This window comes from Mytilus trossulus, chromosome 8 (assembly GCF_036588685.1).
Source record: "Mytilus trossulus isolate FHL-02 chromosome 8, PNRI_Mtr1.1.1.hap1, whole genome shotgun sequence".
NCBI classification, from domain to species: Eukaryota; Metazoa; Mollusca; class Bivalvia; order Mytilida; family Mytilidae; genus Mytilus; species Mytilus trossulus.
This window is the reverse complement of record NC_086380.1, coordinates 16,152,156-16,174,675: the sequence shown is the minus strand read 5'-3', so window position 1 is coordinate 16,174,675 and position 22,520 is coordinate 16,152,156. Positions and strand designations below refer to the sequence as shown.

General features: G+C 33.3%; 1 protein-coding gene across 1 annotated transcript; it reads left to right on the top strand.

Moving 5' to 3' along the window:
- Positions 1–11,500: 11,500 nt before the first annotated feature.
- LOC134680612 (mitochondrial import inner membrane translocase subunit Tim22-like) lies at positions 11,501–20,728 on the top strand. Its single transcript, XM_063539721.1, has 4 exons — positions 11,501–11,764; positions 18,370–18,554; positions 19,537–19,609; positions 20,282–20,728. Exons 1-4 carry the CDS (start codon positions 11,530–11,532, stop codon positions 20,362–20,364), a joined length of 576 nt encoding a protein of 191 aa, XP_063395791.1. The 5' UTR covers positions 11,501–11,529; the 3' UTR covers positions 20,365–20,728.
- Positions 20,729–22,520: the final 1,792 nt, after the last annotated feature.

The following is a 22,520-nucleotide window of genomic DNA, read 5'->3' as shown; positions in this document are numbered from 1 at the left end:
GAATTTTGTCTCAACAAAAATGACAAAATTGAATTTTGTCTCACAAAAGTCAATTTTGTCTCACAAAAGTCAATTTTGTCTCACAAAAGTTAATTTTGTTTCACAAAAGTCAATTTTGTCTCACAAAATTGAATCTTACCGTACACAATTGACTTTTGTGATTTAATTTCCATATCAGGTAACAAAAGTCAATTTTGTATGCAAATATGTTTATATTTGCATACCTTTAAGACAAAATTGACTTTTGTCATGACAAATATGAATTTTGTCTACAAAAATGAATTTTGTCATGACAAAAATGAATTTTGTCTACACAAATGAATTTTGTCATCACAAAATTGAAGTTCTCACAAAACAAGTCTGTAGCACATAGTTTTGTAAGACAAAAATGATTTTGTTATGACAGAATTTAATTTTGTACAAAACCACAAGAGTCCCATTCGGCGCCCCGTATATATTACCTCAGTCGTATTTGGCAAAACTTTTTGGAATTTTTGGTCCTCAATGCTCTTCAACTTTGTACTTTATTTGGCCCTATAACATTTTTTGATTCGAGCGTCACAGATGAGTCTTTTGGAGACGAAACGCGTATATGGCGTATTAAATTATAATCCTAGACTTTGGTATCTATCTACTCTAGAAAGTGGTATAAAATAATAACAAACTATACAAATCAGTGGAAAAGGTCTTATAACTCATCAGATCGATATAAAGCAAAAGAACAAATACCAAAGGCACCATGCCAAAGACACCACGTACAAACTTAATGCACTGGCAGTTATTAAAATCTAGTTCAATGTCAACAGCAACTAACAGAAAAGTATCTGGTTATCAGTTGGTAAATGCAAATCTTGTAAAACCACAAAAAATAATTTGTTTTCTGTTTCTGTTGATGAAGTCAGTTATGTTTTTCTCAAGACAAGACAATTTTATTCTTTAAAACCACTGTATACACATTGGTACAAAGAATGAAATATTAATACATCGTATACAAAATAAAGTGTGCACATGACAAGACAGGAATGTTACAATTACTATTTAATATATAAATATATATATATACCAGAAGTTATTATAATAGAAAAACAAATAGACAAAGGCTAACCCGGAAGACCTGCTACTGAATTTATAACCATTATAAATTTGCATATATTTTTTAACTTATTTCTATGTGTTATTTGTAATAATTTACAAAATTTAATTATATTTACTCTGTTACAATAACAGTTATCCAAAAACAGTTTTCTTGAGTCGTCTAGGGATCTACAATTCAAAAGAAAGTGAAATTCATCACCTAATTCTTGACATTGACATTCTCAAAGTACACCCTTTTCATACCTCTGGAGTGACGTAATTTTTAAAAAGTAATCAAAGGTATCGTTTCAATTTTTTTTAACCATAGGTTCTCTTTAGGTAGATGAATCATTTAAACGGTAATTAATATGACCTATGAGTAGACAATGAAACAAATCCAATTTCGTGATCAGAGTTCGGTTATCAGATTTGCTAAATGAATATTGTGATTTCTGAACACTTAAATTCGGAAAACTCTCATATAACAATAAAAAAGTATACGATATGTACAATTGATATCATCAATCTAAAAGGCGCGATTGATAAACTATCAAGAAATTATCACATTGTTTGTTCCGATTAATTATGATACTTGGGTTCAATATAATATTTTTTTCCTAATGTACTTAAATTAAATGTACCTGAAAATCACGCTTCGCAAATTATTTTCTACCATGTCATAAATTTGCAACATTTGTTTATCACAATAATGAACTCTAAGCCACATAAGTGATTAAACTGCATGGACCACTGCTGTGTTCACTTATCGCTAAACTATCTTCCCCATTTCCATTCTCAATTTTATCTTCATCTGTTTTGGCTGTTTTATGTGCGCACTGTATTGATCTAAGTCGGCTTTGGCTGTGCTTTGTGCAAATAGATATAAAAGAAGATGTGGTATATAAGCCAATGAGACAACTCTCCATCCAAGTCATAATTTGTATAAAAATAAACCATTATATTGATCAAAGTACAGCCTTCAACACTGAGCCTTGGCTCACACCTAACAGCAAGCTGTAAAGGGCCCCAAAATGACTAATGTAAAACAATTTAAACAGGAAAACCAAGTCTTATCTATATTAAAATGGAAAACGAGAACCACTCATGACCCACATCAACATGATCAACAAACGAAAACTACTGAACAGTGTTGTTGTTTTAAGGACATCAATCCTCAATCATTTATAAAACCAAAATATAGAAATAATATTTAGCTATTACTATTATACCATGTGTATACATACTATTCCAAAGCTATCATTAGCAGTTAATTTGCCTGTTTAATGTTACAGTAGTTTACATTGAATGCAATAATAAGATTGTTTTGCTGACAGGTTTTTGATAAACATACATATTAACAATACAAAATAAAAATCCTAGGATATTCAGAGCATGCACGGTATACACAAATTTGAATTATATTCGGTCGCTTCTGGTGAAACTTCGGTCAAGGTAAAGACAAAAGGGGTGTCTATCGTGCTTATCTCTGAACATTGGAATCTGCCAAGTCATTTGATTAGTGTGCATATCCTTAATATTTGTAATGGCTTTTTATTGCCGGGTTCGGGACTAAAACATTCACGGTTGTAAAATGTATAAATTCAGCGTGTATTACTGCTTTTTTGTGTTTGTTTGGTTCTACACCGATTTATCAGTTGAAAGTTGAGCTTAATGCTATAATATGGCTACTGTTGTTGCAGTGGGACTTTTCATTTGTATCTTGCATAACTTATTTTACTTTTTAATATAACAAGCCGTTTCAAAACTGAACACTTAACTCTATGACCATTTTATTTTTGTTTATTGTTTTTTCTATCTATACCTATAATTTTAACCGCAAGATCTGAGTTGGAAGGAGTTAATCATACTTTTTTTATCTGAGAAAAACAACCTAGTAAATAGGTATTAGTCCTACCCATTATACATGTTATTATATAGGCACCGGCTACGATTAGCTTGTAAAAGTAACAAATAAGATATAAGTATTGCTACTTCAGAGACTAACTACCGAAATATGCGTTTGTAACATGAAAAAGAAATGGAATGAAATCGGTTCCCAGTCTGGAAATGCGTTTCAATCTGTGATTAGTCTCGGTAGTAACAATATTTTTTTTCTCTGCATTGTTACTTTTTTGCGGGTAACAGCTAGTATATGGGTCATTTTCAAAAAATGTCGAATTTTGAAATTAAAAAATTTATTAAAAGTTACTTTTTCAAACAACCCTCTACATAAGCAAATCAAAACAAACAGTACTTTAAGAACAACATATTTAAAGATGCAATCTTAATGATGTCAAACAAGAATATGTTGAAACATTTTTTGATCGGTGGTACATAATTTTGTCTATCCTGTTACCATTTTCAAAAGAAATTTTGGGTTATTAAGAAAAGGTTTAGATAAAATGTTAAGCTTGTTTTACGTCAATTAGATGGTTTTCAAGAGAATAAACTTCTATATATATTCATTCTGTAATATAATAGATTATTTGCCCATTTTCCAGGTTGTACTGAAAAACGCCTCTAAAAATTGGTTTTTAAAGGTTGTAAAAATTACCATCAGTAATGCAAGTCTAAGATATCAATTCATATTGTTCGGCCTTTTTTCACCCTTTCAAATAAACCCAACATCAAGTAAATCCCTCGTAAGTTAGTTTACTTTTCTCTGTATTTCATTGGTAACAGGAACGTACGTTTCTGATATATCACTATATAAAAGTCTATCCTGTTACCTTTTTGTCTATCCTGTTACCGATATCAGTATTGCACCTGCGAATGCTTTATTAGGAAGACTAAGACGTTATAACCTTTAGATAAGTTCAAACAACGAAATATTTTATTCGTTTTGCACCTATATGTTAAGATAAAAAAATTAACGACGTTTTTGTCTACAATTGTCTATCCTGTTACTGTAACCATAGCAACCATAGTAACAGGATAGACATAACAGGATAGACAAATTTCATCGTTTTTGATTGCTGTTGTGAAATAACTACTCCCTGTAGTGAAGTGATGATGTTTTTCTATTGTGAATTTGGTTTCCAACACGTTATTGCACTTTTTACAAGTATACTGTTGGTGTAATTAATCAAAATTGGTGGTAACAGCATAGACATGAAAAAAAGTACGCTCTTTTTTTTTCACTAAATGTCTTGAAATTTCCTTTCTCTACACTGTCGTTCAAGAAACGAGGCGTTTTAAATGTAAAGATTACTTTGCACTTTTGAGATCAACACTGTCTGATTCAATATTCATAGGGAGAAAAATTTAACGGCTGATTTAAGTAGCGGTAACAGGAAAGACATGAACCTCCTGTACGCTGATTCAATTTAGTTTGTAGATAATATGTTACATACAATGATAAAGAAGCTACGATTTTTCGTTAGAGTAATATTTAACGTTCTTAAAAAGTCCCTTTTGCAGATATCAAGGCGATCAGAAAATCGCAAAAAAATCATTTGAAATGTGTTTTTCTGACACTGTACGTACGCAGACAAATACCCCCAAAATCGGTCATAAATGCAGTTTAATCTTATCAAAATAGATGTAAGGTGTGTTTATTATTAATGTTCTGAATCACAAATCCGACAAGCTTTCATTTAAACCATTACAACTGAAATTTCCATTAGAAATAAAAAAATTAGCATGGGTGTACTGAAAATTCGACATTTTTTGAAAATGACCCATATATCGCCAGTTTCTTCTTCTTCTTCTTCATTGTTCTTTCGTAATTCCCTCCTGTTTAGAAGCACTCGGATGAGACCGATAAATGTTATCTGTACATTTAAACACACAATAAATCCTCTGTAAAATATGAATGAACAGTATCCTCCACCATACTAACCAGTGTATGCACAACAAGTCATGGGCGTCAAGTTGGTTACCTATTCCCTATTCCCTATTCGTTCCCTATTCCCTATTCCCTATTCGTTACCTATTCGTTACCTATTCCCTATTCCCTATTCCCTATTCGTTACCTATTCGTTACCTATTCCCTATTCCCTATTCGTTACCTATTCGTTACCTATTCCCTATTCGTTACCTATTCGTTACTTATTTGATTATTAATATCCTTCCCCCTTTTTAATTATGGCATGGAATAGTTTAATATGGCTGCCGCTACCATGGAAACGGCACAATTGTGAAAAAAAAATATCAGTTTTTGGTTTTTGGTGAACTGCTTGGATATGCTTCAACTCAGAATCATCATATTTTAAAACAATGTAGGTGCCCACTATATACAGGTGTTGGATGATTTTGGCGATCATTGGAACTACTATGTTGCCATGGAAACCACACCAACATTTTCAAAATTCTCAAAATGCTCAAAACTTCATGAAACTTCACAGTAATGATGAGCAACTGGAATGGTTACTGGCATAGGCAGAGTTAGATTTTGAAGTTAGAATTTTCAAAATGGCCGCCGTAACCATGGAAACAGCAAAAATATCCAAAATTTCAAAATGTTCAAACTGAATAAAACTTTGCAAAAATGTTACTAGACACCTGTAGATGCACTATTTGACTTTGGAATTGTCAAAATGGCTGCCGCTCACCTGGTAATAGGGGGAGGGTGCCATCCGTTATTGCTAGCAATTACAAATCTAGTTGTTAATACTCTTACATATGGTAATAGTTCTAAATTTGTTGAGGTAAAATGATCTTTTTATGACCTATTTATATGTGTTTGTGCTCAACCGATCCTTTTACTTCATGTTCGATACGCATTTGTTCCTTACTTGTTTTTTATACGTTCTACCTTTTAACTGCTTTATGTCCGTATGTTTGAATATGGGTCTTGGTTCGACGGGATGAAATCACCGTGTTAGCGCTTGCATAAAAAGAAGATGTGGTATGATTTCCAATGAGACAACACTCCACATGAGACCAAAATGACACAGAAATTATCAACTATAGTTCACTGTACGGCCTTCAACAATGAGCATAGCCCAAACCGTGTAGTCACCTATAAAAGGCCCAGACATGACAACCTCATACAATTTAAACAACAAAACTGACGGCCGTATTTCATATACAAAAAAATAAACGGAAATATGTAACACAAAAACAAACGATAACTACTTAATTTCAGGCTCTTGTCTAGGGACAGGCATATACTAACATAATGTGGTGGAGTTAAACATATAAACAGGGTGTACATCGTTTCGGAGCATGCAATTACCTTGTTTAATTCGTTCCATCACTCGCTTATAATTCGCTTATAATACGTGTATCTTACGTTGCACCTTTTAAAACATGATTTTCAATTGTTTTGTTGTCTCTGGTGGAAGATTTGGGCTCTTATAGGTAAACTCTATAAGTGCATTTGTATCCGTTCCAGAGCTCGGATAATACCCTATTAAATAGTCGTTACTTATTCGCTTTTAAAAAGTTTGTTGTACGTTGCACCTTTTAGAAAAGTATTTTCAATTGTGTTCATATCTCTGGTGGTAATCATGTGTTCTTATAGATGAAATACCCCTATTAGCGCGTGTGTTCCCGTTCCAGCGCTCAGATAATACCCTGTTACTTATTCGTTCCTGATTTGCTTTTAATGCACGAAGTATACGTTGCACCTTGAAATAAATCGTTTTTAAATTGTGTTCATGTCTCTGGTGGTAACAATTGTTCTTAGAGATGAAATTACCCTATTAGCGCGCATGTACCCATTCCAGCGCTAGGTAAATACCCTGTTACCTATTCGTTACCAATTCAACAAACGTATTATAAGTGAATAGGTAACAAATAGGTAACGAATAGGTAACAGGGTATTTACCGAGCACTGGAACGGGTACATGCGCGCTAATATGGTAATTTCATCTCTAAGTACACATTGTTACCACAAGAGACATGGAGACAATTTGAAATCCTTTTCTAAAAGGTGCAACGTACAACAAACGTATTATAAGTGAATAGGTAACAAATAGGTAACGAATAGGTAACAGGGTATTAACCAAGCGCTGGAACGGGTACATGCGCTCTAAAAGGCATTTCATCTCTAAGAACACATTGTTACCACCAGAGACATGAACACAATTAAAAAACGATTTATTTCAAGGTGCAACGTATACCTGGTGCATTAAAAGCAAATAAGGAGCGAATAAGTAGCAGGGTATTATCCGAGCGCTGGAACGAGTACATATGCGCTAATAGGGGTATTTCATCTCTAAGAACACATTATTACCATCAGAGATATGAACTTAATTGAAAGTTCTTTTCTAAAAGATGCAACGTACAACAAACGTATTAAAAGCGAATAAGTAACGAATAGGTAACGAATAGGTAACAGGATATTAACCGAGCGCTTGAACGGGTACATGCGCGCTAATAGGGTCATTTAATCTATAAGAACACATTCTTACCACCAGAGACACGGACACAATTGAAAATCTTTTTCTAAAAGGTGCAACGTACAACAAACGTATTAAAGTGAATAGGTAACGAATAGGTAACGAATAGGTAACAGGGTATTTACTAAGCGCTGGAACGGGTACATGCGCGCTAATAGGGTAATTTCATCTCTAAGAACACATTGTTACCACAAGAGACATGGAGACAATTTAAAATCCTTTTCTAAAAGGTGCAACGTACAACAAACGTATTATAAGTGAATAGGTATCAAATAGGTAACGAATAGGTAACAGGGTATTAACCAAGCGCTGGAACGGGTACATGCGCTCTAATAGGGACATTTCATCTCTAAGAACAAATTGTTACCACCAGAAACATGAACACAATTAAAAAAAGATTTATTTCAAGGTGCAACGTATACCTGGTGCATTAAAAGCAAATAAGGAACGAATAAGTAACAGGGTATTATCCGAGCGCTGGAACGAGTACATATGCGCTAATAAGGGGATTTCATCCAGAAGAACACATTATTAACACCAGAGATATGAACTTAATTGAAAATTCTTTTCTAAAAGATGCAACGTACAACAAACGTATTAAAAGCGAATAAGTAACGAATAGGTAACGAATACGTAACAGGGTATTAACCGAGCGCTTGAACGGATACATGCGCGCTAATAGGGTAATTTCATCTCTAAGAACACACTGTTACCACAAGAGACATGGAGACAATTTAAAATCCTTTTCTAAAAGGTGCAACGTATAACAAACGAATTATAAGTGAATAGGTAACGAATAGGTATCAGGGTATTACCCGAGCGCTGGAACGGGTTCATGCGCTCTAATAGGGACATTTCATCTCTAAGAACACATTGTTACCACCAGAGACATGAACACAATTAAAAAAAGATTTATTTCAAGGTGCAACGTATGTCTCGTGCATTAAAAGCAAATAAGGAACGAATAAGTAGCAGGGTATTATCTGAGCGCTGGAACGGGTACATACGCTCTACTAGGGTCATTTCATCTCTAAGAACACATTGTTACCACCAGAGACATGAACACAATTAAAAAAAGATTTATTTCAAGGTGCAACGTATGTCTCGTGCATTAAAAGCAAATAAGGAACGAATAAGTAGCAGGGTATTATCTGAGCGCTGGAACGGGTACATACGCTCTAATAGGGTCATTTCATCTCTAAGAACACATTGTTACCACCAGAGACATGAACACAATTAAAAAACGATTTATTTCAAGGTGCAACGTATACCTCGTGCATTAAAAGCAAATAAGGAACGAATAAGTAGCAGGGTTGTATCTGAGCGCTGGAACGGGTACATACGCGCTAATAGAGGTATTTCATCTATAATAGATATAGGAAGATGTGGTTTGAGTGCCAATGAGACAACTCTCCATCCAAATAACAATTTTAAAAGTAAACCATTATAGGTTAAAGTACGGCCTTCAACACGGAGCCTTGGCTCACACCGAACAACAAGCTATAAAGGGCCCCAAAATTACTAGTGTAAAACCATTCAAACGGGAAAACCAACGGTCTAATCTATATAAACAAAACGAGAAACACGTATATATTACATAAACAAACGACAACTACTGTACATCAGATTCCTGACTTAGGACAGGTGCAAACATTTGCAGCGGGATTAAACGTTTTAATGGATCCAAACCTTCTCCCTTTTTCTGAAACAGTAGCATAACATCACAACATAGAAAAATATACGATAAAATATCAATTGGCAGACTTAACTCAATCAAAAAACGTAAGAACAAATTATTACCACCAGAGATATGAACACAATTGAAAATCCTTTTCTAAAAGGTGCAACGTACAACAAACTTTTTAAAAGCGAATAAGTAACGAATATCTAACAGGGTATTTTCCGAGCGTTGGAACGGATACAAATGCACTTATAGAGTTATATCACCTCTAAGAGCCCAAATCTTCCACCAGAGACAACAAAACAATTGAAAATCATGTTTTAAAAGGTGCAACGTAAGATACACGTATTATAAGCGAATTATAAGCGAGTGATGGAACGAATTAAACAAGGTAATTGCATGCTCCAAAACAATGTACACCCTGCTTACATGTTTAACTCCACCACATTATGTTAGTATGTGCCTGTCCCTAGACAAGAGCCTGAAATTAAGTAGTTATCGTTTGTTTTTGTGTTACATGTTTCCGTTTATTTTTTTGTATATGAAATACGGCCGTCAGTTTTGTTGTTTAAATTGTATGAGGTTGTCATGTCTGGGCCTTTCATAGGTGACTACACGGTTTGGGCTATGCTCATTGGTGAAGGCCGTACAGTGAACTATAGTTGATAATTTCTGTGTCATTTTGGTCTAATGTGGAGTGTTGTCTCATTGGAAATCATACCACATCTTCTTTTTATGCAAGCGCTAACACGGTGATTTCATCCCGTCGAACCAAGATCCATCTTCAAACATACGGACATAAAGCAGTTAAAAGGTAGAACGTATAAAAAACAAATAAGGAACAAATGCGTATCGAACATGAAATAAAAGGATCGGTTGAGCACAAACACATATAAATAGGTCATAAAAAGATCATTTTACCTCAACAAATTTAGAACTATTACCATATGTAAGAGTATTAACAACTAGATTTGTAATTGCTAGCAATAACGGATGGCACCCTCCCCCCTATTACCAGGTGAGCGGCAGCCATTTTGACAATTCCAAAGTCAAAGAGAGCATCTACAGATGTCTAGTAACATTTTTGCAAAGTTTCATTCAGTTTGAACATTTTGAAATTTTGGATATTTTTGCTGTTTCCATGGTAAGGGCGGCCATTTTGAAAATTCTAATTTCAAAATCCAACTCTGCCTATGCCAGTTACCATTCCTGTAAAGTTTCATCCAGTTTACTCAAAATTTTTATTTTTGAAATGTTTGACCTTTTTGGATTGTTTCCATGGTAACAAGACCTATTTTGGAAATTCCAACTCCAAATGCCACATCTACCAATGTTGCTCATCATTACTGTGAAGTTTCATGAAGTTTTGAGCATTTTGAGAATTTTTAAAATTTTGGTGTAGTTTCCATGGCAACATAGTAGCCCACTGATCGCCAAAATCATCCAACACCTGTATATAGTGGGCACCTACATTGTTTTAAAATATGATGATTCTGAGTTGAAGCATATCCAAACAGTTCACCAAAAACCAAAAATATTTTTTTTTCACAATTGTGCCGTTTCCATGGTAACGGCAGCCATATTAAACTATTCCATGCCATAATTAAAAAAGGGGAAGGATATTAAAAATCAAATAAGTAACGAATAGGTAACGAATAGGTAACGAATAGGTAACGAATAGGGAATAGGTAACGAATAGGTAACGAATAGGGAATAGGGAATAGGTAACGAATAGGTAACGAATAGGGAATAGGGAATAGGTAACGAATAGGTAACGAATAGGGAATAGGGAATAGGTAACGAATAGGCAACGAATAGGGAAGAGGGAATAGGTAACGAATAGGCAACGAATAGGGAATAGGGAATAGGTAACGAATAGGTAAAGAATAGGGAATAGGGAATAGGTAACGAATAGGGAATAGGTAACCAACTTGACGCCCATCGTTAATTTCAACTGCCAAGATATAATATAATTACTCGCGGCATGTTCTTTTAGTGTGAGAATCGTAATATCAAGGTAACTAAATGTTCTTATAAGATGAAAATTTATAAAATCTGAAATCATGACTTTGATGTTATAGCAGTATTATTTTGATTAGTTTAATAATGTTCATATGGCCAGAGACATATATACACATGTGTATATATGTCTCTGATATGGCGTACTACTTTTAAGATTTTAGATATCGGATACTGGCTTGACCATACACAGAGATATACCCCCTAACTCCACGCACTAGCTAGGCATTAGTAATGTTCATTCTTTTCATGTGGATTAGGTGGCAGTAGTCCCTTGATTTCATTTCTATTGTTCTTAGTATCATTTTGCCATTCGGGAGAATGTTAGGCCGCCAGTGCCTAATATATAATTTCGGATAATTATCATGTCCACAGCCAAGACGGTCTTGAGTTTATGCAATAACTGTCATGGCTGCGCCCATGTCGACGGACACTGGAAGTTATAATATTCCAGTTTTAACTCCAAATGACGTTCAAAATTTTAGTTTTATAGTAGATAATGTTATTGGTGAAAAGAAGAAGCCTAGAAACTTCTTTATGCCGTTTGGTACTGCTCCTCAGATGCCAAAATCAAAAGAAGAAGTATTCATTACTGCATTTTTTGAAAGTTGTTCATTCAGAGCCTCCGCAAGTTGTGTTGCAGGTATAATTTGATATATTGAAGATTTTGATTTATCATGATATAAGCTGGTCTTTCCTGTGCGATGGAGACAAATTGTGAAGAAATAAAACTACAGCAAAATGTGCTAACAATAACATCATAAACATGACTAAGTACAAGGTCACCAAACCTTTTTTCTTCATTTTTACAAATTTTCATATGACATTAAAAAAAAATATAAAACAAATTATTAGGTCCATCTGATAATTCAAATGGTCAAAAAATATAAGGACCTATGAGCTACACATGCTACAGTCATGACAGAATCAGTGAATCAGGGGCCATTGGCCCAAAATCATGTTTGCTCCCATTGCAACATTGATGATTACAAAATGTAGACTCACCTGACCAGTGCTTGATAACAACCAGTGCTCGATAACACGCTACAGAAATGATTTTTTTAATGAAAATAAAACACTTTTGAATTAAAACATGTAAAATATTTTTTGTTTTTATACATGTACCTTAAAAGGATTTTTACAGGAAATATACATTTTGCATGATCTTAACTTAACTGGAAATTAATAGCAGACGATGAATCGACAGTGGTGAATTGAAGTTGGAAAGATTGCTCTTGGAATCTGGTTTAAAAAAAAACTTGAATTAAATATTTAGTAGTTTGAAATAATATGGATCGATTATAAATTCATTTACAATTCAAATGATGTGATTCCTACAGTAATATTCAAACCAGTGTGTCTGTAACATCATGTTTTGTCCCCCCTAGAGCCCCTTCATATTTTCACTTGACTTGGTGCCATTTTATGTAAACAATATATTTTGGGTAATCTTGCTTGTCCTTTCATGCATATTCCGGTTTGGATGTTTCATATGTCACTGATGAGCCATAGTACTGCAATGTTTGTGTGCAGTGTGAGGAATAATGAACATTTTTTACGGAACAAATATTTTCCAATCAAAACACATTTAAATCAAATTTAGAATCTATGAATTTTTGTGAATATATTACCATTTTAGTAAAATTTAAATGCCAATTATCAGTAAAATGTTAATTTTAATATGAGGCAGGCATTACCTGTAAATGGGGACGAAGACTGTATGAATTATTTTTTTGTAACTTAAATATTTGTTAAAAAAAAGGAACGGAAATACCGTAATGTTTCCGATTTTGGTTCTGTTGTTAGGGATTTTAGTTGTGACATTATTTAAGTTATGACGTCATTTGCAATGTAAACAAAGAAACGCTATCATCATCAGGAGTTATTAAAAATGAAATTGGTATTGAGTTCCTTCCTATTTTATACTAGACTGACAAATATATATTTTACTCAAAGTTTCATACAAACGAGACCGGAAAAAGGAAGTACATTGTAGATTTCTGCGCAGATGCGGGAATTCAAAACATGACATAAAAAAAAATTGAACGATTTTGAGTTCATTAGTACAATGAAAATTTCGGGAAAATTTTCCTAATTTAAAAAAAAAAATTTTTTTTATTGATTTTTCTACTGTTATTGGGGACTTCGACCCCATATCAAATAGTCATCATGATCATACATTTTGTAGTTCTTATTTTATTTTATTTCTGAAGTTTTTATAACATTATCGAGAACTGGTCAAGTTGTATTCAAATTTGGAATATTTTTAGCATGTGATTCAAAGCATGCCCCAAGGTGACGTCCTAATAGGAATTAAACAACCAATCCGGTCCTTTTATTTCAAATAAGGTCAACTTTGATCAAACAAAAGATCATGAATAAGTTTGATCGATTATGTCGGTAAACAGTAAAAACCAGTGTTAAATTATCGAGCCAGGTCAGGAGAGTCTAGTTTAATATTTCGATATTCTGTTGTAAAAAGAGAAGGTTGAATATAAGAAAGCAACCATATGGTAAAAAAAATCGTATCCATAAAAGAGCCAAAAAAAACAAATTCAGCTCCGGACTGGACAAAATTTCGATTAGTTAGGAATAAGTGTAATAAACTAGTTTTAAACTCTAAAACTGATTATTTTTCAAAATTGTCAACCAAAATTATATCTGAAACTCATGGTGGCAAACAATATTGGAGTCTTATTAAATCTTTGATGAAATGTGACTCCAGCGACAGTCGCAGCATTCCCCCTTTACAGATAGATGATGATCTGATCTGTGAAGATACAAAAAAGGCAAAAATATTTAATGATTATTTTTGTGGTCAATCAAATCTTGATGACTCTAATACACACCTTCCAGACATACCTGACACACGAACAGACGGACTCGGTGATATGATAATATCTGAGAACGAGGTAGTAGACATTTTGAAGATTTTGGATGTAAAAAATGTATCAAAAGCATCGGGACCAGATCGTATAAGCCCACGACTTCTAAAAGAAGCATATGGAATTATGAAATATCCTTTGTGCAGGTTATTTAACCTATCTTTATCAGTCGGCTAATTTCCTTCCGACTGGAAATGTGCTAATGTTACCCCTGTATTTAAGAAGGACTCTCCAAGTGACTATAGAAACTATAGACCGATATCATTGATAAGCGTTATCGGAAAAGTCATGGAAAGATGTGTTTTTAAGCATATTCATAACTATCTAATAGCTAACCAGATAATCACACCCAACCAATCAGGATTCACCCAAGGGGACTCAGCCATTAATCAATTGCTGAATATTACAAATGAGTTTGGGAAGGCATTAGATGACGGGAAAGAAATTAGAGTAATTTTTTGTGATATAAGTAAGGCATTTGACAGAGTTTGGCATAAGGGGTTGTTACGGAAATTAGAAGCTATTGGCATTAAAGGTTCTGTTTTGGCATGGGTACAAAATTATCTATCTGATAGAAAGCAAAGGGTTGTAATTAATAGTGTATCATCCGAGTGGGGTAATATAATGGCTGGGGTACCCCAGGGGTCGATCCTGGGTCCTCTTTTATTTTTGATATTTATTAACGATATCATATCTGATATACAGTCTTCTATTAAGTTGTTTGCTGATGATACAAGTTTATATTTGATAGTAGATGACCCCCAAGAATCAGCAATCAACTTGAATAGTGATCTCGCAAAAATCCATAGATGGTCTTCAGACTGGCTAGTAACCTTTAACCCTCAGAAAACCGAGACTATGACAATTTCACGGAAACTTAACAAACCTGATCATCCAAAACTTAACATGGACAACGTAACTGTAACTGAGGTATCAACCCATAAACACCTTGGATTACATATTTCAAACGATGGCACTTGGCACAAACATATTGATGTAATAACCGAAAAGGCATACAAACGACTGAATGTTCTTCGAAAATTTAAATTTATCCTTGACAGACGGACACTCGAGACAATATACCTAACATATATAAGACCATTATTAGAATATGCTGATGTCATCTGGGACAACAACACACATCTTTTGATTGATAAGATTGAAAAAGTGCAAACAGAGGCTGCCAGGATCGTAACTGGGGGTACTAGGTTGGTGTCCCTAGAGAGATTATATCTCGAAACGGGTTGGGAAAAGCTTAAAGATCGAAGGGAGGCCCACAGGTTAATTTATTTTTACAAGATGAAAAATAATATTACTCCGGAATATTTATCAACCTTAGTTCCAGAGTCCCATGCAGCCATACATTATCATAATACGAGAAACTCGTCCCTAATCCCCCCTGTTCGAACAAGAACAACCCTGTATTCTTATTATTTTTTACCGGCAACTGTACGTTCATGGAATCTCCTCCCTGAGAATTCTAAGACCAGTACTTCGATGGGGGCATTCAGGAATTGTGTCCAGTCTCGGGCGATTAAACCTCCAAATTATTATTACATTGGTAAGCGATTAGGTCAAATTTATCACTCAAGACTTCGTATGCAATGCAGTTCTCTAAATCATCATCTTTTTGTTAAAAATATAGTGGATTCGCCACTTTGTTTATGTGGTGCTATAGAAACTACAGCACACTACTTGTTGCACTGCCCCCGTTTTCACATTATGCGTGAACAGCATTTTTATAATATCAATATAATACATTTTTTGTCAGAAGAAATCTTGCTACACGGTACAACGGACTTCAGCTACGAACAAAAATCGAAATATTCTTGGCAGTTCAAACATTTATACTCAGTAGCAAAAGATTTGTCATATGATAGCACACATCTTGTTCAACAAGTAATACTTATATCTATAGTTGTGTCCGTTCAGAAACATACATTTTATTATACGACCGCAAATTTTTAAAAAATTTTCGTCGTATATTGCTATCACGTTGGCGTCGTCGTCGTCATCCGAATACTTTTAGTTTTCGCACTCTAACTTTAGTAAAAGTGAATAGAAATCTATGAAATTTTAACACAAGGTTTATGACCATAAAAGGAAGGCTGGTATTGATTTTGGGAGTTTTGGTCCCAACATTTTAGGAATTAGGGGCCAAAAAGGGCCCAAATAAGCATTTTCTTGGTTTTCGCACTATAACTTTAGTTTAAGTTAATAGAAATCTATGAAATTTTGACACAAGGTTTATGACCACAAAATAAAGGTTGGGATTGATTTTGGGAGTTTTATTTTCAACAGTTTAGGAATTAAGGGCCAAAAAAGGGCCCAAATAAGCATTATTCTTGGTTTTCGCACAATAACTGTAGTTAAAGTAAATAGAAATCAATGAAATTTAAACACAATGTTTATGACCACAAAACGAAGGTTGGTATTGATTTTGGGAGTTTCGGTCCCAACAGTTTAGGAATTAGGGGCCAAAAAGGGACCCAAATAAGCATTTTTCTTGGTTTTCGCACCATAGCGTTAGTATAAGTGAATAGAAATCTATGAAATTTAAACACAAGGTTTATGACTATAAAAGGAAGGTTGGTATTGATTTTGGAAGTTTTGGTCCCAACAGTTAAGGAAAAAGGGGCCCAAAGGGTCCAAAATTAAACTTTGTTTGATTTCATCAAAATTGAATAATTGGGGTTCTTTAATATGCCGAATCTAACTGTGTATGTAGATTCTTAATTTTTGGTCCCTTTTTCAAATTGGTCTACATTAAGGTCCAAAGGGTCCAAAATTAAACTTAGTTTGATTTTAACAAAAATTGAAACCTTGGGGTTCTTTGATATGCTGAATCTAAAAATGTACTTAGATTTTTGATTATTGGCCCAGTTTTCAAGTTGGCCCAAATCGGGGTCCAAAATTAAACATTGTTTGATTTCATCAAAAATTGAATAATTGGGGTTCTTTGATATGCCAAATCTAACTGTGTATGTAGATTCTTAATTTTTGGTCCAGTTTTAAAATTGGTCTAAATTAAAGTGCAAAGGGTCCAAAATTAAACTAAGTTTGATTTTAACAAAAAATAAATTCTTGGGCCTCTTTGATATGCTGAATCTAAACATGTACTTAGATTTTTGATTATGGGCCCAGTTTTCAAGTTGGTCCAAATCAGGATCTTAAATTATTATATTAAGTATTGTGCAATAGCAAGTCTTTTCAGTTGCACAGTATTGTGCAATGGCAAGAAATATCTAATTTCACAATATTGTGAAATAGCAATTTTTTTTTTAATTAAGAGTTATCTTTCTTTGTCCAGTATAGTAAGCAAGAAATATCTGCAAGAATTTTTTTTAATTGGAGTTATCTTTCTTTGTCCAGAATCAACTTAAATCTTTGTTATATACAATATACAATGTATATTCACTTTTTACTACCAACTGATAAATTTAAATAATCTTTACCATTCAGTGATAACAAGCAGTTTTTTTACATCATGTATTTAAATGAGTAGTAATTGTTGCAAACTCCATTAGAATATTTTAATTGAAATTAGTTTTGGAATAAGGGAAAGGGGGATGTGAATAAAAAATTGGTTAAATTTTTCTCATTTGAAATTTCATAAATAAAAAGAAAATTTCTTCAAACATTTTTTTGAGAGGATTAATATTCAACAGCATAGTGAATTGCTCTAAGAGAAAACAAAAATTTTAAGTTCATTTGAATACATTCATTCTGTGTCAGAAACCTATGCTGTGTCAACTATTTAATCACAATCCAAATTTAGAGCGGAATCCAGCTTGAATGTTGTGTCCATACTTGCCCCAACCGTTCAGGGTTCAACCTCTGCGGTCGTATAAAGCTACGCCCTGCGGAGCATCTGGTTATTCTGATGTATATATTTTTTGCTTCTTTCTTGTGTGTCACAAACCTTATTATATGTTTTTTTCTTCTTTCCATCTAGTGTAACATTGTTATTTTTTATAACATTTCACCCTTTGAGTATTAAAATATGAAATGTTCTTATTAGGAAACGGATTAATATAAGCTAAGAGCTTGTTTCTGGATTCTATTAATTATTTTACTTGTATTATTATGTAAATGCCTATGTATGTACCTGAATATAATTAATAAAATATGTTTACACTAACCATATGGTAGTTGATGTGGTTCATAATGTTTCTTGTTATATATATAAAGATAAGACCGTTGTTTTTCCCTTTTGAATGGTTTTACACTGTCATTTTTTGGGCTACAATGTAGTTTAATGACAAAAAGATGCTAAAGAATATGATTTGTTTTTACATTTCAACATGCATATATACATACGAATACTAAGTAATAAGTCTTATATTTTGTTTTATGAATGCAGGTTTTGCACTAGGAGGAGCGTTTGGTCTGTTTACAGCTGGTATTGATCCAATGTCTACCATGACAACAGAGACACCAACCACTAGGATAGTACTCAAGGAAATGAAATCTAGATTCTTTTCATATGGTAAAAACTTTGCCTTAGTGGGTTGTATGTTTGCTGGAACAGAATGCTGCCTAGAGTCAGTGAGTATAACACATGTACATTGTATGTACATTTTGTACCACAAAAATTAAGGATAGGCCAGGCAGTAATTATTATAGAGAAAATATTTCCAAAGAGACAGATTAGGCTGTGTAGGACATTAAAATTCACATAGATAACTGTTTACAAAAACAGACTAGAACAGGAAAACACAACTCTAAAACAAAACATTGAATTTTGAAAAAAAGACTTGATGTTTAATCACTATTGTGGATTCTATGTTGATTTTATGGGTATAGGTAAATCATGAGTTTAACAGTTCAACAAAGTATACATTTTCTATTGGCTTACAGTATGCAAACTTTTGCTAAACATCATATATCCACAAAAATATAAATATTCCTCAATCCATGGGTACCTACAATGATAACTATTTATTGAGCATGAACTTGTATAAACAAATATTATTGTACAGTTGGCCACCAATAATTATATCTTTAAACATGTCCAAAAGAAGATGAATATCAGACAAAGGGAGACAATCATGGAATGCAGCATGCTGTTCAAAAAGGTTATGTGTATCACTAAACAAGAGTTGACATACAAATACAGAAAATTTACATATACCTCACTTGTTAGACATATTGATAGGCTTCCACAGACGGTACTTCAAGTAGATGATATTTCTACACAATGTATATGAGAATGAAATTAGATATGAGGTACAGTGAAACCTGTTTAAACCGAACCTCTTCTGGACTTCAGATTTTGTTTGGTTTTGGACAAAGTTCGGTTTTATCAGGTTCACAACGCATACAATTTGATATGACGGTGCTTACGAACATGTTTGGTTTATACAGGTTTTTCGGTTTATGCAGGGTTCGGTTTAGCCAGGTTTCACTGTAATAGTCAATGATCATGATTACACATCAACCCAACGTGACAACAAAACAGTTTTCCCATTGAAGAAATTATTTGACAAATTAATCTGTATAAATATGAGTCAAATATTTTGTTTTTCAGTACCGAGGAAAGACAGAGTTAATCAATGGTACGATATCAGGAGGAATAGTTGGAGGTGTTTTAGGTTTAAGGGGTAAGAATAAAGTCTTGGTGATAGAAACAATAGTAATGATAATCAAAATTGAATTTTGTGAAAAAACTTGAAAGAGATAGGCGTACAATCATTACAATTTTTACAAATTTACATAATTATTTCAACAAAAAATAAGATGTGGGTAAAATATGCATTTTGCAAATTGATGGTACAGAATCAGAGTTGCTGTTTAATTTCGAAATAGTTCAAAGGTATTTTTAGTTTTTTTTTATACAAGGATAACAACATAAAATTAATAATACATAGTATAATTTGCTATTCCAAATGTGGGGGTAAAAGCAGAGGCACTTGTCTCAGTTGTCTTCTTAACAGGTAAATAAAATAAAATATAAGGCAAATAAATGTTGTAAAAAGTTAGTTTTGTTAAAAAAAAAATCAGATTTGGAACACATCCTGAATTTATTACTGGTTGTAAAACACATGAAAAGTGACATCTGCTTAGAGTGCATCATAATTTGTGTTTCATTGAAAAAATTGCAAGCTGGGCCCTTGCTTGCTTACATGTTTGTTTTAGAATTCTGAAAAGATTTACATATTTACTTTAATTTCATAGCTCATATGAATGCAATGAAAATTTTTATAAGCTACATATTTGTGTTTTAGCAAATTTTGTTCGATGAAATTAGCATTAAGTTTTCCTTATATTTTTAGCTGGACTAAAGGCTGGCATGCTTGGAGCAGCAGGATTTGCAGTATTTTCTACAGCTATAGACTATTACATGAGACACCATTAACACAGGCTAAACCCACCAGATATTCACATGGTGGGCTTATTTTAAACACAGACTAAACCCACCAAATACTCACATGGTGGGCTCTTATTTAAAAATAGACTAAACCCAACTAACATATAGATTGGAGACTTTTAACATATTATTTTGTTAATTGTATTTATTGGAAAAGAACTAGCCCAAAGAAGAGTTTGTATGAATATCATTGTGTGTATAAGTAAAAGTTTATTGGCTTGTGTGAAGAATCTGGGATAAAAAACAAGTTCAAAGTTTTTTACCTTGTATTAAGAGTAGGACTATATAATCTTTTTAACTTGTTGAATGTTATTGTGTATTATATTTGTGAATGAATAAATGTTTTTGAAGAGTTAAGAGTTTGTTATTATATAAAATTTCTATAATTAAACTAAAGTGTATAGGATCTTACAATAATGACGAAAATATATCCAAAGAGAGCTTCATTGAAACCTTATTTTTATGATGGATAATAATGAATTGCAGTTCAGGTTTATTAGTGATATTGTGTTCTTAAGAAGGGTAATAAAATTATAGTTATGAACATGATGGATTTTTAGTACATTATTGTATCAGAATTATATATATATATAAAACTATAACACAAATTCCCATACGTTTCAGCCATTACAGCCTTCTTCATTGGACCATATAAACAACAACTACATCGCTTGGATACATTACGCTATAATAACTTCTATTATTATTATATAGTTATTATAACATAATGTATTCAAGCAATGTTATTGTTGTTTAAATGTTGTAATTTATTCCAATGAAGAAGGGCGTAATGGCTGAAACGTATCGGAATTTGTGTTATAGTTTTTATTATACAATGCATCATTCAGAGACTTTATATATATATATATATATAATTATTTTCTGTGATTGTATATTACATTAATTTGTAGGATCCTTTACTACAGATATTAGCTGATCTGTAACAATAACATCTTCATGCCTTATATATCATGTACTGTAGTACGCCGCTAGATTAAAACTGACGTGGAAAGGTAACACATGCCCACCGAAAGCTCTTTTTTTGAGAGCCCAGGTGGTCGTGTGGTCTAGCGGGACGGCTGCAGTGCAGGCGATTTGGTGTCACAATATCACAGTAGCATGGGTTCGAATCCCGGCGAGGGAAGAACCAAAAATTTGCGAAAGCAAATTTACAGATCTAACATTGTTGGGTTGATGTTTAGACGAGTTGTATATATATATATATATATATATATTGTTTAGTTACATTTCTATCTATTATATCACTCCAGCAGTTGCTTTGGTAGGTTGTGATAAGTCGGTTCCTATCAACTAGTGGCCCATAGTATAATAGTAATCACTTAGTTTTTGTCTCATCTGCAACATAAGTTAAAGTATGAGGGGCATAGGTATTACTATCAAGTGGTTGCCTGGATGATTTTTCCTTGTATGTAGATAACTTATATGCATTGACATTGACCTCATTTTCATAGTTCAGTGACTGTGAAGTCTTTTGTCATTTGAAATCCTTAAGTATTATGAGTAGTTAGATAATTATTTTTGGTAAATGGATTCCCTGCAATATCTTCAAGTCTTTCAGACACTGTTCACCTGACCTTGACCTCATTTCATAGATCAATGATCAAGATTGAAGATGCCTAACTAGGTCCGTTTCTCAAATGCTATTAGCAGTAGGCCAACTATAGGTGGTGTATATAATAATTGTAAGAGGTACATGTAAGTCTTGTAAGTTCATCTGACCTCATTTTCATGACTTTTTAGTTTTGTGTTTTTCAAATTACCATAAGCAATAGGTCAACGGTATTTAGAGTGTACAAAAAATGTAAGGTTTATAAGTTGTAACAAGTGAGTATTTCAGATCCGTCAGATACATTGGAACTTCCTGTCTAACTTAAAAATCTACCTTAGATTTAGAGACAACAAACTGTCAAAGATGTGATTCTTATGGTGTTTTTGATGTCATATTTGTCATTAGTTTAGTTTAAACATATTTGTATATAGTGGATTGTGAAGAAAGTTTGGCAACTTATATTAATTCCTTTCCACTCTGCAAGTTCCAGTGCTGCCTTATAGCGGCATAAGCCTGCTCTTTTTCGAAATATACAAGAGTGTCTTTAAAGTGCATGAAATATGGCTCTCCCTTA